This window comes from Papio anubis, chromosome 3 (assembly GCF_008728515.1).
Source record: "Papio anubis isolate 15944 chromosome 3, Panubis1.0, whole genome shotgun sequence".
Taxonomy (NCBI): domain Eukaryota; kingdom Metazoa; phylum Chordata; class Mammalia; order Primates; family Cercopithecidae; genus Papio; species Papio anubis.
The window spans coordinates 86,119,843-86,133,094 of NC_044978.1; the positions used below are offsets into that span (position 1 = coordinate 86,119,843).

At 37.5% G+C, this 13,252-nt stretch overlaps 1 protein-coding gene across 11 annotated transcripts in view; it reads left to right on the top strand.

The window, feature by feature from the left end:
- Positions 1–13,252, top strand: part of SLC9B1 (solute carrier family 9 member B1) — a 149,711-nt gene that overhangs the window by 82,802 nt on the left and 53,657 nt on the right. For all 11 annotated transcript variants that reach the window (XR_004182743.1, XM_031664391.1, XM_031664393.1 and 8 more), the window contains one exon: positions 9,959–10,134. Coding sequence is in view for 10 of the 11 variants with exons in the window: in XM_031664391.1 (XP_031520251.1) it covers positions 9,959–10,134 (176 nt within the window). In the remaining variant the exon portion in view is untranslated. The remainder of the gene's footprint in view (positions 1–9,958; positions 10,135–13,252) is intronic.

Here is a 13,252-nt window from a genome sequence, read left to right on the forward strand (position 1 = left end):
TTTGTACAGTGTTTTGTAGTTTTCACTGTAGAGGTCTTTCACCTCCTTGGTTAGGTATATTCCTAAGTTTGTTTGCCTAGGGTTTTTTTCTTTTTTTTTCTTTTTTCTTTTTTTTTTTTTTTTTTCATTTGTTTGTTTTACAGCTATTGTAAAAGGGGTTGAGATCTTGATTTAATTATCAGCTCAGTCACCATTGGTGTATACCAGTGCTACTGATTTGTGTACGTTGATTTTGTATACTGAAACTTTACTGAATTCATTTATCAGATCTAGGAGCTTTTTGGATGAGTTTTTAGGGATTTCTCATTATGTGATCATATCATCACGAACAGCAACAGTTTTACTTCCTCTTTACTGATTTGGATGCCCTTTATTTCTTTCTCTTGTCTGATTGCTCTGGCTAGGACTTCCAGTACTATGTTGAATAGAAGTGGTGAAAGTGGGCATCCTTGTGTTGTTCCAGTTCTCAGGGGAATGCTTTCAACTTTTCCCCGTTCAGTATAATGTTGGCTGTGGGTTTTTCATAGATGGCTTTTATGACCTTAAGGTATGTCCCTTCTATGCCAGCTTTGCTGAGGGTTTTAATCATAAAGGGATGGTGGATTTTGTCAAATGCTTTTCTGCATCTATTAAGGTGATTATGTGGTTTTTGTGTGTTTTTTATTTGTGTTAGTTTTTCTTTCTTTTTTTTGTTTTGTTTGTTTGTTTGTTTGTTTTTTGTTTGTTTTGAGATGGAGTCTTGCTCTCTTGTGCAGGCTGGAGTACAATGGCCCAATCTCAGCTCACTCAACCTCTGCCTCCCAGGTTCAAGCAATTCTTGTGCCTCAGCCTTCCAAAGACCTGGGAGTAGCTCACCAAGCTTGACAGCATCTATTTCTTTTTGACTTTTTAATAATAGCCATTCTACCTCCAGTGAGAGTGTATCTCATTGTAGTTTTGTTCTGCATTTCTCTAATGATTAGTGATGTTGAATATTTTTCCATATAAGTGTTGACTTTGTGTTTGTCTTCTTTTGAGAAGTGTCTGGTCCTGTCCTTTGCCCATTTCATGGGGTTGTTAGGTTTTTGCTTGTTGATTTTTCTAAGTTCTTTTTGGATTCTGGATATTAGACTTTTGTCGAATGAATGGTTTGCAAATATTTTCTCCCATTCCATAGGTTGTTTGTTGATGATTTCTTTTGCTGTGCAGAAGCTCTTTAGTTTAATTAGGTGACATTTGTCAATTTTTGTTTTTGTTGCAATTGCTTTTGGCATCTTTGTCATAAAGTGTTTTCCAGAATTGAAATTTCCTAGGATATGTCCAGAACAGCCTGTGTCCAGAATGGTATTTCTTAGGATGTCTTCCAGAATTTTTATAGTTTTGGGTTTTACATTTAAGTTTTTAATCTATCTTGAGTTGATTTTAGTAAACAGTGAAACATATGGTGTCCAGTTTCAATTTTCTGCATATGGCTCGCCAGTTATCCCAGCACAATTTCCGAGTAGGGATTCCTTTCCCCATTGCTTGTTTTTGTCAAGTTTGTCGAAGAGTAGATGGCTATAGGTGTGCAGCTTTATTTCTGCATTCTGTAACCTGTTCCACTGGTCTATGTCTGTTTTTGTTCCAGTACCATGCTGTTTTGGTTACTGTAGCATTGTACTGCAGTTGGAAGTCAGGTAGTGTGATGCTTTCAGCTTTGTTCTTTTTGCTTAGGATTTCTTTGGCTATTTGGGCTTTTTTTTTTTTTTTTTCCTTTGGCTCCAAATGAATTTTAGAATGCTTTTTTTAATCCTGTGAAAAATGTCATTGGTAGTACAATAGGAATAGCATTTACTCTGTAAATAGCCTTGGGCAGTATGGCCATTTTAACAGTATTGCTTCTTCCTATCTGTGATCATGGAATGTTTTCCTTTTGTTTGTGTTGTCTCTGATTTCTTCAAGCACTTGTTTGTAATTTTCATTGTAGAGATATTTCACCTCACTCATTAGCTGTATTCCAAGGTATTTTGTGGTTTTTTGTGGCTGTTGTGAATGGGATTGCATTCTTGATTTGGCTCTCAGCTTGGATGTTGTCGGTGTGTAGAAATGCTACAGATTTTTGTACATTGATTTTTGTATCCTGAAACTTTGCTGAAGTTGTTTGTCAGATCTGGGAGCTCTTGAGGGGCTACTAAGGGGTTTTCTTGGTATAAAAGTGTTTCACCTATGAAGAGGAATAGTTTGATTTCCATTCTTCCTACTTAGATGTCTGTGTTTCTTTCTCTTGCCTGATTGCACTGGCTAGGACATCCAGCACTACGTTGAATAGGAGTAGTGAGAGTGGGCATCCTAGTCTTGTTCCGGTTCTCAAATGGAATATTCCAGCTTTTTCCCATTCAGTATGAAGTTGTCTCTGGGTTTGTCATAAATGACTCCAATTATTTTGAGGTATGCTCCTTCAGTAACTCATTTGTTGAGAGTTTATATCATGAAGAGATGTTTTCATTTTTAGTTATATTATATGATGAATCACATTTATTGATTTGTATATGTTGAACCAAACTTGCATCCCAGGGATAAAGCTTACTTGATCATAGTGGACTAGCTTTTTGATGTGCTGCTGGATTCAATTGGCTTGTATTTTGTTGAGGATTTTTGTGTCTATGATCATCAGTGATATTGGCCTGAAGTTTTCTTTTTTGTTGTGTCTCTGCCAGGTTTTCATATCTGAATGATACTGGCCTCATAAAATGAGTTAGGGAGGGACCCCTTCTCCTCATGTTTTTTGGAATAATTTCAGTAGCATTGGTACCAGTTCTTCTTTACACTTCTGGTAGAATTTGTCTGTGAATCTGTCAGGTCCTGGGCATTTTTTTTTTTTTCCTCAGAGATTTTTTATTACTCATTCAGTTTCAAAACTCATTTTTTTTGTTCAGGATTTCAATTTCTTCCTAGTTCAATCATGGGAGGTTGTATGTTTCTAGAAATTTACCCATTTCTTGTAGGTGTTCTACTTTGTTCGCATAAAGATGTTCGTCATAGTCTCTGAGAGTTTTTTGTATTTCTATGTGGTTGGCGGTAATGTCCACTTTGCCATTTATGATTATGTTTTTTGGATCTTCTCTTTTTTTTTATTTTTTCCTTTATTGGTCTAGCTAGTGACGTATCAAATTTATTTATTCTTTCAAAGAAACAACTTTTAGTTTCATTTATCTTTTGTATGGATTTTCATGACTCAATTTCATTCCATTCTGCTCTGATTTTAGTTATTTCTTTTCTTCTGCTAGCTTTGGGTTGGTTTCCTCTTGTTTTCCTATTTCCTTTATGTATGAGAGTAGATTGTTAATTTAAGATCTTCTAACTTTTCAATGTGGGTATTTAGCACTATAAACTTTTCCCTTAACACTACTTCACCTGTGTCTTAGAGAGCCTAATATGTTGTATCTTTGTTTTTATTAGTTTCAAAGAATTTATTGGTTTCTGCCTTAATTTCATTGTTTACCCAAAAGTCATTCAGGCACAGATTGTTTAATTTCCATGTAATTGTATGGTTTTGAGAGTTCTTCTTAGTGTTGACTTCTATTTTTATTGCACTGTGCAGTCCAAAAGTGTGGCTGGTATGATTTCAGGGTTTTTAAAATTTATTGAAAATGATTTTACAAACTGATAGTATGATCAATTTTACAATATATGCCATGTACAGATGAGAGGAATATATATTCTGTTGTTGTTAGGTGGAGTGTTCTGTAGATAGCTGTTAGGTCCATTTAGGGTGGAGTGTTCTGTAGATGCCTGTTAGGTCCATTTAGCCAAGTGATGACTTCAGGTCTGGAATATCTTTGTTCATTTTCTGTCTCTATAATCTGTCTAGTATCATCAGTGAGATGTTGAAGTCTCCCACTATTATTCTGTGGCTATCTAAGTCTCTCTATAGGTCTCTATGAACTTGTTTTATGAATGTGAATGCTCCAGTTTTGGGCATATTTATCTTTCAGACAGTTAAGTCTTCTTGTTGAATTGAACCCTTTATCATTACGTAGTGCTGTTCTTTGTCGTTTTGATTGTTGTTGGTTTAAAGTCTATTTTGTCTGAATTAGAATAACAATGCTTACCCTTTTTTGTTTTTCATTTGCTTGGTAGATTTTTTTCCATCCTTTTACTTTGAGCCAATGGGTATTATTGCATATGAGATGGGTCTCTTGACAACAGAATACGGTTGGGCTTTGCTTCTTTATCCAACTTGCCATTCTGTGAGTTTTAGTGGGGCATTTAGGCTGTTTACATTTGGTTAATATTGATATTTATAGCTTTGGTTCTGTCATTATGTTGTTAGCTGGTTATTATGCAGACTTCATTGTGTAGTTACTTTACAGCATCAATAGTCTATGTACTTAAATGTATTTTTGTGGTGGCCATTAACAGTCTTTCACTTCCATGCTTAGCGCTTCCTTAAGGACCTCTTGTAAGGCATGTCTGGTAATAAAAGATTCCCTTAGCATTTGTTTGTCTGAAAAGGATTTTACTTCTCCTTCGCATATGAAGTTTAGTTTGACTGGATATTAAGTTCTTGGTTGAATTTCTTTTTTTTTTTTTTTTTTTATTCAAGACAGAGTCTTGCTCTGTCACCAGACTGGAGTGCAGTGGCGCTCTCAGCTCACTGCAACCTCCACCTCGCGGGTTAAGTGATTCTCCTGCCTCAGCCTCCTGAGTAGCTGAAACTACAGACACGCACCACCATGCCCAGCTAATTTTTGTATTTTTAGTAGAGATGGGGTTTCACCATGTTGGCCAGGATGGTCTCAATCTCTTGACCTTGTGATCTGCTCCTCTGGGTCTCCCAAAGTGCTGGGATTACAGGCATGAGCCACCACACCCAGCCAAGTTTTTTTTTTTTAAGAATGCTGAAGGCTGGGCACAGTGGCCCACGCCTGTAATCCCAGCACTTTGAGAGGCCGAGGTGGGTGGATCACAGGGTCGGGAATTCGAGACCACCCTGGTCAGTACGGTAAAACCCCGTCTCTACTAAAATTACAAAAAATTGCCGGGTGTTGTGGTGTGTGCCTGTAGTCCCAGCTACTCAGGAGACTGAGGCAGAAGAATCACTTGAATCCGGGAGGTGGAGGTTGCAGTGAGCCGAGATCACACCAGTGCGCTCCAGCCTGGGCAAGAGAGTGAGACTCCATCTCAAAAAAAAAAAAAAATGCTGACTATAGGCCCTCAGTTTCTTTTGGATTATAGAGTTTCTTACAGTTCCACTGTTAGCCTGATGGGGTTCCCTTTGTAGGTGACCTGCCCCTTCTCTTTAGCTGCCTTTCATATTTTTTTCTTTGATGTTGACCTTGGAGAATCTGATGACTATCTGTCTTGGGGATGGTCATCTTATATAGTATCTCACAGGGGTTCTCTGCATTTCCTGGATTTAAATGGTGACTTCTCTAGCAAGATTTGGGAAATTTTTGTGGGCAATATCCTGAAATATGTTTTCCAACTTGCTCGTTCTTTCTCCCTTTCTTTGAGGGATGCCTTGAGTCATATGTTTGGTCACTTTACATAATCTCAGATTTCTCAGAGGTTTTGTTCATTCTTTTTTGTTCTTTATTTTCATCTGACTGAGTTGATTCAAAGAAGTGATCTTTGAGATCTGAGATTCTTTCCTCAGCTTGGTCTGTTCTGCTGTTTGTACTTGTTACTGTATTATGAAATTCTTGAGGTGCGTTTTTCAGCTCTATCAGTTTAGTTTGGTTCTTTCTTAAAATACCTATTTTATCTTTCAGCTCTTATGTCATCTTATTGGATTCCTTAGATTATTTGGATTGGATTTTGACTTTCTTCTGAATCTCAGTGATCTTTGTTTCTATCCAGATTCTGAATTCTATGTCTGTCATTTCATCCTGGTTAACAACCATTGTTGGAGAGCTAGTATGATTGCTTGAAGATAGGAAGACATTCTGGCATTTTCCATTGCCAGAGTTCTTGCACTGGTTCTTTCACATCTGTGTGTGCTAAGGTTCCTCTAATGTTTTGAGTCACTGTCCTTTGGATGGAGTTTTTTCCTTTTTTATATTCTTTAATGCCCTTGAGGGTTTGACTGTGGCACAAGGTGGGTTCAGTCAAATGGCTTCATTTCTGGAAGATTTCGGGGGCAAAGGCTCAGCTCAGCACTCCTGAACTGCATGCTCTAACTTTGCAGGGCTGGTACCATACCCACAGATTTGTTGTCTGGTCCTTCAATGTTAAGCACATGGTGTGGTGGAAGGGCCAGTCCACTGGCAACAACACTGTGATGGGGTGTGCCAGGCAAAGTGCTTCATTGTAGTGATTGTAGCAAGGTCCCCACTCACACATATGTGCCAGCAGCAGCAGCAGCACATAGCAGGTATGCATGTGTTGGCAGGGGTGCAGTGCCAGCAGGAGTAGGATGGGGGTGTTCTGTATACTTGCCTGTGCCAGCAGGGGCAATGATGCTGTGGGGTGCACTCATGTGCCACTGGGGACAGAGTGGCAGCATATTCCCGAGTTTTGTGTTATCATTCTAGATCTTTAAAAATAATGTTCTGGACTTCTAACAAATGTATTTGTTAACCCAGAGAAAAAAAGAGTATTATTTTGTGCATTTTTACTTAATTATACCCGAGAAAAGTTTACTTTACAATTTGTTCTTTTCACTCAACAGTAGTCTTGAGGTTTATCCATTTCAAGATGGATACACCTGTAATTTATTCCTTTTAATTATGTAAGATTACATTGTATGTCAAGAGCAGATTTTATTTACACTGTAATAACAAAAATAGCATTTTATTTGTCTCATTTTACATAGATATAAGTTTGTCTAGAATAGTTACCTGAGTTATATGCATTTTTAGTTTGATGTACACTGCCAAAATCCCTTCGGTATGGCCACTTTAATTTGCCCTAATTTGCTCATAGCTTATGAGCATACCTGTTGTTCTTGAAAATCCTTGCAAATCCTTAATGTTATTAAGTTTTATAATGTTTTCCAATCTGGTAATTGAAAAAATGGCGTATTTTCATTTGTTTTAATTTGCATTTCTGTGATTACTCATAAGCTTGAATATATTTTATATATGTGTTGTCCTTCGAGTTTTCCTTATCTGTAACTAGCCTGTTCATATCCTTTGTCCATTTTTCTGTTGAGTTGGTCTTCTCTTCTTTATTGATTATATCTGTTATATACATTTGTAAGTTATATGTATTGCAAATATCACTAGATATTTAATTTTATTTGTGGTGATTTTTTTTTTCACTCTGAGAAGTGTATTTTATTATTTTCAACAGACAGAATTGCCAAAACACAGCACCATTCACTTGACTTTGAAAATGAAAAAGAAAAAAAGGGGGAGAAAAAGCAGAATTGCTTTTAAAGTAGTACTTTATTGTAGTACTTTTGAAGTTGCTTTTGAAGTACTACTTTAATATAATTGAATGTATCAAAATCTCTTTTTATGTCTAATGCCTTTGTATGTATCATTCAAAAGGTCCTTTTTACCCATGTTCACAAATTCTGCATTTTCTTTTTTTTTTTTTTTTTTTTGGAGAAAGAATCTTGCTCTGTCACCCAGACTGGAATGCAGTGCAATCTTAGCTCACTGAAACCTCCACCTCCCAGGTTCAAGTGATTCTTCTGCCTCAACCTCCCAAGTAGCTGGGACTACAGACATGTACCGCTGCACCCAGCTGTTGGTTTCACCATGTTGGCCAGGCTGGTCTCAAACTCCTGATCTGCCCTCCTCAGCCTCCCAAAGTGCTAGGATTACAGGCATGAGCCATCACGCCTGGCCCCCTACATTTTCTTATTACTACTTTTCCTTTTGAACTTATAACATTTATTATGTGTAAGGTCTATCTATATTCCTTTCCACATAAATAGTTATCTCAACACCATTTATGAAAGATTTCTTTCTCCCACTGATTTAAAATACCAATTGTATAATGTAATAAATCCCATAGATTAGTTTCCACACTTTGTATTCTCTTTTCTTCCAATCTATTTTGTCTATTTATGTCACTATTATTCAGTTTTAACTATTTTACCTTTACAAAAACAGTATCTTGTTCTCTTAAATTTACTCGATCTTTCATTCTAAGATCTTATTCTTCCAAATGAACTTTATAATTAGCTTGTCAAGTTCAGTAAAAATCCCTGCAAATATTTTGATTGGTGTATCTCTGATTAATTTATTTGGGGTAGAGATTACATCTTTACATTATTGAGGCTTTGGCCGGGTGTGGTGGCTCACACCTATAATCCCAGCACTTTGGAAGGTCAAGGTGGGCATATCACTTGAGGTCAGGAGTTCAAGACCAGCCTGGCCAAAATGGTGAAACACCATATGTACTAAAAACACAAAAACTAGCTGAGCGTGGTGTTGGGCACCTGTAAAATTGAGGCTTTTTAGTTCACACTTGTGAAATGTCTCGCTAAGTATTCAGGTATTATCTTAGTTATATTAATTATTATATTCACAATTTTTATAAAAGTATAGACTATCTTCACAGTTTTGTTCTTAGATATTTTGTGTTTTTAATTGATGTTATAGATTAAATTCTCTTTGATCACTTATTCCTGGGGAAGTCAGCTGCCATGTCCTGAGGCAGCCCTGTGGAGAAGACCCCATTGGAAAAAACTGAAGCCTGCAATAGCTACATGAGTAAACTTAGAAGCAGATCTTCTCCCACCCCACCTACCTCATGGGAAATCTTAAGTCAAGGCATACAGCTAAGCCATACCCAGATTCCTGACCCACAGAAGTCCTAAGACAACAAATATTTGTTGTTTTAAGCTGCTATGTTTGGGGATGATGTGTTAAGCAAAATGAGAAAAGTAATACCACAGGTGATTACAATGTGCAGCAGAGCCAGGAACCACTGAACCAGGCCAGTATGTGGTCTTAGAGAAGTCTAGTCTCTTCTTGAGACCACAGGGAAATCTGTAGCATAAACTGCACCGTAGAGGTTGTACAGCCAGAAGCAAATGGGCTAAACTATTAGACACTCACATCAGTTAGTCATTGGCAGATGCTGTCTAGAGGCAAGTAGAGGGGTGCATAACCTCCCTAGTATTCCCAGGTAGGTGCTTGTCAGCAGGACAAGGGTTATAGAAACCTGCAGATGTTAGCAGCCAACATGCAGCAGCTGGGAGATGTATTCATTGACCTGGTAAATGGGTTCTGGCAGGAGCACCAAGAGCATTTCTACACAGGATATACTTCAGCCTTTATAAAGTAAACGTCGAAGAGATGAAGCGAAATTCTGGATAAGATATGCCAATAGAAGGTATTCTGAGCAGGAGTCTCCCCATTCCTCATGGATGTCATCAACCACTCTAGAAATGTTCTCATTTGCCTTTGTAACTTAGGTGGCCACACTTGTGTTTTTGGGCAGACAACTCTGTTCCTTCCTTCCTTACTTACTCAAGAGGTAGGAAATGTGTGGAAGGTAGATTTGTCTGGCCATTCTAACAGTGGTACTCCAAATAATCAACTATTTGGTTTCCCCAGAGGTCTCTCCTGCTCCCAACATCTGCCATTTCAGGGCTTGGAGCACTTTTAGAAGCACACGTACCTTTTGAGGCAATCTTACACACATTTTGGTTTATGGTTTCCTTTTTTCAATACTAAATTATCTGTCTCTTATCTTCCTGGGATATACTTAGTTTCTTGTCCATTGAGGATTCACCTTTTGTTTTCTAGTTAGGTTATGAATTTTTCTATTACTTTTACATCTTCACTTCAAAGGATTTAGGAATAGAGGGAGAGGCTGCAACCTGTGCTCAGCCCAACATTTTAAACCACGTCTGTATAAAATTTTAGCCAGCACTAAACAATGCATGAAAAGTTTTATCACCATTAAATTGCATTCACTCAAATTTGAAATTCTTCTAAACAATGTTTATTATAAAGTTATTATAAACTACTTGTACTTACAAAACACCACTTGATTAAAAAGATGCTTTAAAATTAATTTTCAGTCTTTCTTTCAGTTTTGTTCTAGGTGCTGTCTCTCCTGCTGTTGTTGTCCCTTCCATGATGGTGTTGCAAGAAAATGGATATGGTGTTGAGGAAGGCATTCCAACCTTACTAATGGCTGCTAGCAGTATGGATGATGTTCTGGCTATCACTGGATTCAATACATGCTTGAGCATAGTCTTCTCCTCGGGTAAACAAGAAAATATAACAACCACCGGATCATTCATGACCTTTTTTGTTAGTTCCTTAAACAGGGTTTCTGGCTTTGCTTCTTCATTTATTAAGCACGACTTTTCAATTTAACATCTTTTTAATCTCCATAGAAAGCTCATTCTAGACCAAGGAAGATATTTCAGTGGCTTAAGATACCACTACTTGACACACATGATCTCATTTTAATAACCATGTTACAATTAATTTGATAAGCCATATTATTACTATTTATCTGCTTATGTTGCTTTGGAATTTTATCAGTTCTCATTAGAAAAAAATTAAGCAGCAATATTATTTCTGCTACTAATATTTTAATAGGCATTTTTGAAATGTGCCTTTTTGGCCATCCTAATAAACAACTGGTTGCTCTCTTATAAGACAACATAAACATATAGAGCTGGGACAGCCATATGCCTTTTTGTAGTGTCAGGACAAGATCCTGCACCAGTTCTGACTCCCAAGGTGATATCTGGTCTTGAATATCACTACAGAAATTGTGACAGTAAATATTTCTTCATTTAGTAATGCTTTAATTATCTACAATGTTTGAAATTGAGTCTTCTGTGTTATTGAAGCACTAAAATATTTTTAAGTTGAAAAGTAATATACATAGTTTCTCTTAAAATCAGAAAATATAAATAAATAAGAAAAAGGGGAAAAGTTAAAAGTAAAATCTGCAATAGTCACATCCAGAAGAAAAGAATCATTTCCTTCTGAACCTTTTGATATAAATCCACCCATATTATCTTTCCTCCCCTCCCCTCCCCTCCCCCCCTTCCCTTCCCTCTTCCCTTTCCTCCCCTCCCTTTCTCTTTCCTTCCCTTCCCTTCCCCCTCTCTCTGTCAAATATTCTTATAAAAATCAGTGAATATTGACCAATATGTTCTTATAACCTGAACTGTTTTACACTTAACTGTATATCACAAACACGTTTCTTTTCAGTAAATATATTTGTATATCATTTTTAATAGTTGTTTAGCTTAATGAAAGAGTATTCAATGTGCTGCATCATAATTATCCTGTTCAAAATTGAAGTTGACTCCAGTATTTACTATTAAAATAATACTTAGTCGTGCTGCTATAAAAATATTTTTAAAAATTAAAAAAATTGACCAGGCACAGTGGCCCATACCTGTAATCCCAGCACTTTGGGAGGCCAAGAAGGATGGATCACTTGAGGTCAGGAGTTCAAGACCAGCCTGGCCAACCAACATGGTGAAACTCCATCTCTACTAAAAATACAAAAATTAGCTGGGTGTGGTATTGGGTGTCTGTAATCCCAGCTACTCAGGAGGCTGAAGCAGGAGAACCACTTGAACCCAGAAGGCGGAGGCTGTAGTGAGCTCAGATCACACTACTGCACTCCAACTAGGGCAACAGAGTGAGACTGTTTCCAAAAAAAAAAAAAAATTAATTTAAAAAATAATACTTAGTTGAACATGTAGAGAAATATTTGTACCTAATCTTCATATTTTCTTAAACTTAAAAGTGTAATTGTTGATCTAAAAGGTATATACATTTATGAGTGTTCCAAACATATTGCCACAATATCGAGTCCTACTAGGATACATAAACTTGTCATTTCCTCTCACTTCTCTTCAAAACTAGGTATTACTAGCCTTTTTCATCTTTGCTGATTTGATAGGTGAAGGGGGGATCTCTATACATGAATACTTTGAGTACTAGTGATGTTAAATATCCATGTTTGTCATTGGCATTTTATAAATTGCTTTTCTTGAAAGTTTTTTGCCTATTTCTTTTAGGTAGTTTCATCTTTTGTTCCTTTTGATTTGTCAAGATTCTGCGTTAAATTGAGAATGGAAACCCTTTGTTTTATATACCTTAGTTTTTTCAATTTGTAATTTGCCTTTTAATTTTCTCTCTCTTTTTACCATTCAGATGTTCAAGTTTTTTATTGTCAATTGTGAAAATCTTTTCCTTCGTGATTGGTATCTGTCATTCTTTCAAAAAATATTGTTATCAGTCCTCTTTCAAAAAAATATTTCCAGCTGGGCCCAGAGGCTCACGCCTATAATCCCAACACTTTGGGAGGCCAAGGCAGGTGGATCACTTGAGGACAGGAGTTCAAGACCAGCCTGGCCAACATAGCAAAGCCCCATCTCTACTAAAAATACAAAAAGTTAGCTGCGTGTCGTGGCACAGGTCTGTAATCCCAGCTACTCAGGAGGCTGAGGCACAAGAATCGCTTAAACCCAGGAGGCAGAGGTTGCAGTGAGCCAAGATCACGCCATTGCGCTCCAGGCTGGGTAATATAGGGAGACTGTCTGAAAAAAAAAATATATATATATCCCCTACCTTTTGCCGGCTACTATGCTAAACACTGAGGATAAATAGTAAGCAACAACATTTGCTTTTATTGAATACTTGCTTGGCTCTTGTTCTAAGTTCCATATATGTCACCACTCATTTACAGGTAAGGAAACTGAGAAAGATGTTAAGTAATTTACTCAAGGTCAGAGATCAAATAAGTAGAGGAGCCAAGATGAAATCTGGCAGTCTGACTCCACACCCACACATTTAAGTCTACTCTTCTCCACTGCCTCCCAACACAACAGGCAGACAAGATCAAGTGGTGCATGTTATCAAGGAGCTTATATATTAAAGAAAAATTACAAATGGGATGAATATTACATTGTGAAGGTTAATATTAAGTAAGTGTCAACTTGATTGGATCGAAGGATCCAAAGTGTTGATCCTGGATGTGTCTGTGAGGGTGTTGCCAAAGGAGATTAACGTTTATTTAGTGGACTGGGAGAGGCAGATTCACCCTCAATGTCGGGGGGTACCATACAATCTGCTGCCGGCATGGCTAGAATAAAGCAGGCAGAAGAAGGTTAGGAGAAACTGACTTGCTGAGTCTTCTGGCCCTCATCTTTCTCCCATGCTGGATGCTTCCTGCCCTCGAATATCAGACTCCAAGTTCTTCGGCTTTTGGACTTTTGGACTTACTCCAGTTGTTTTCCAGGGGCTCTCAGGCCTTCATCCAGAGACTCAAGGCTTGGACTGTCGGTTTCCCTACTTTTGAGGTTTGGGACTCGGACTGAGGCAATAGTGGATTCCTTGCTCCTCAGTTT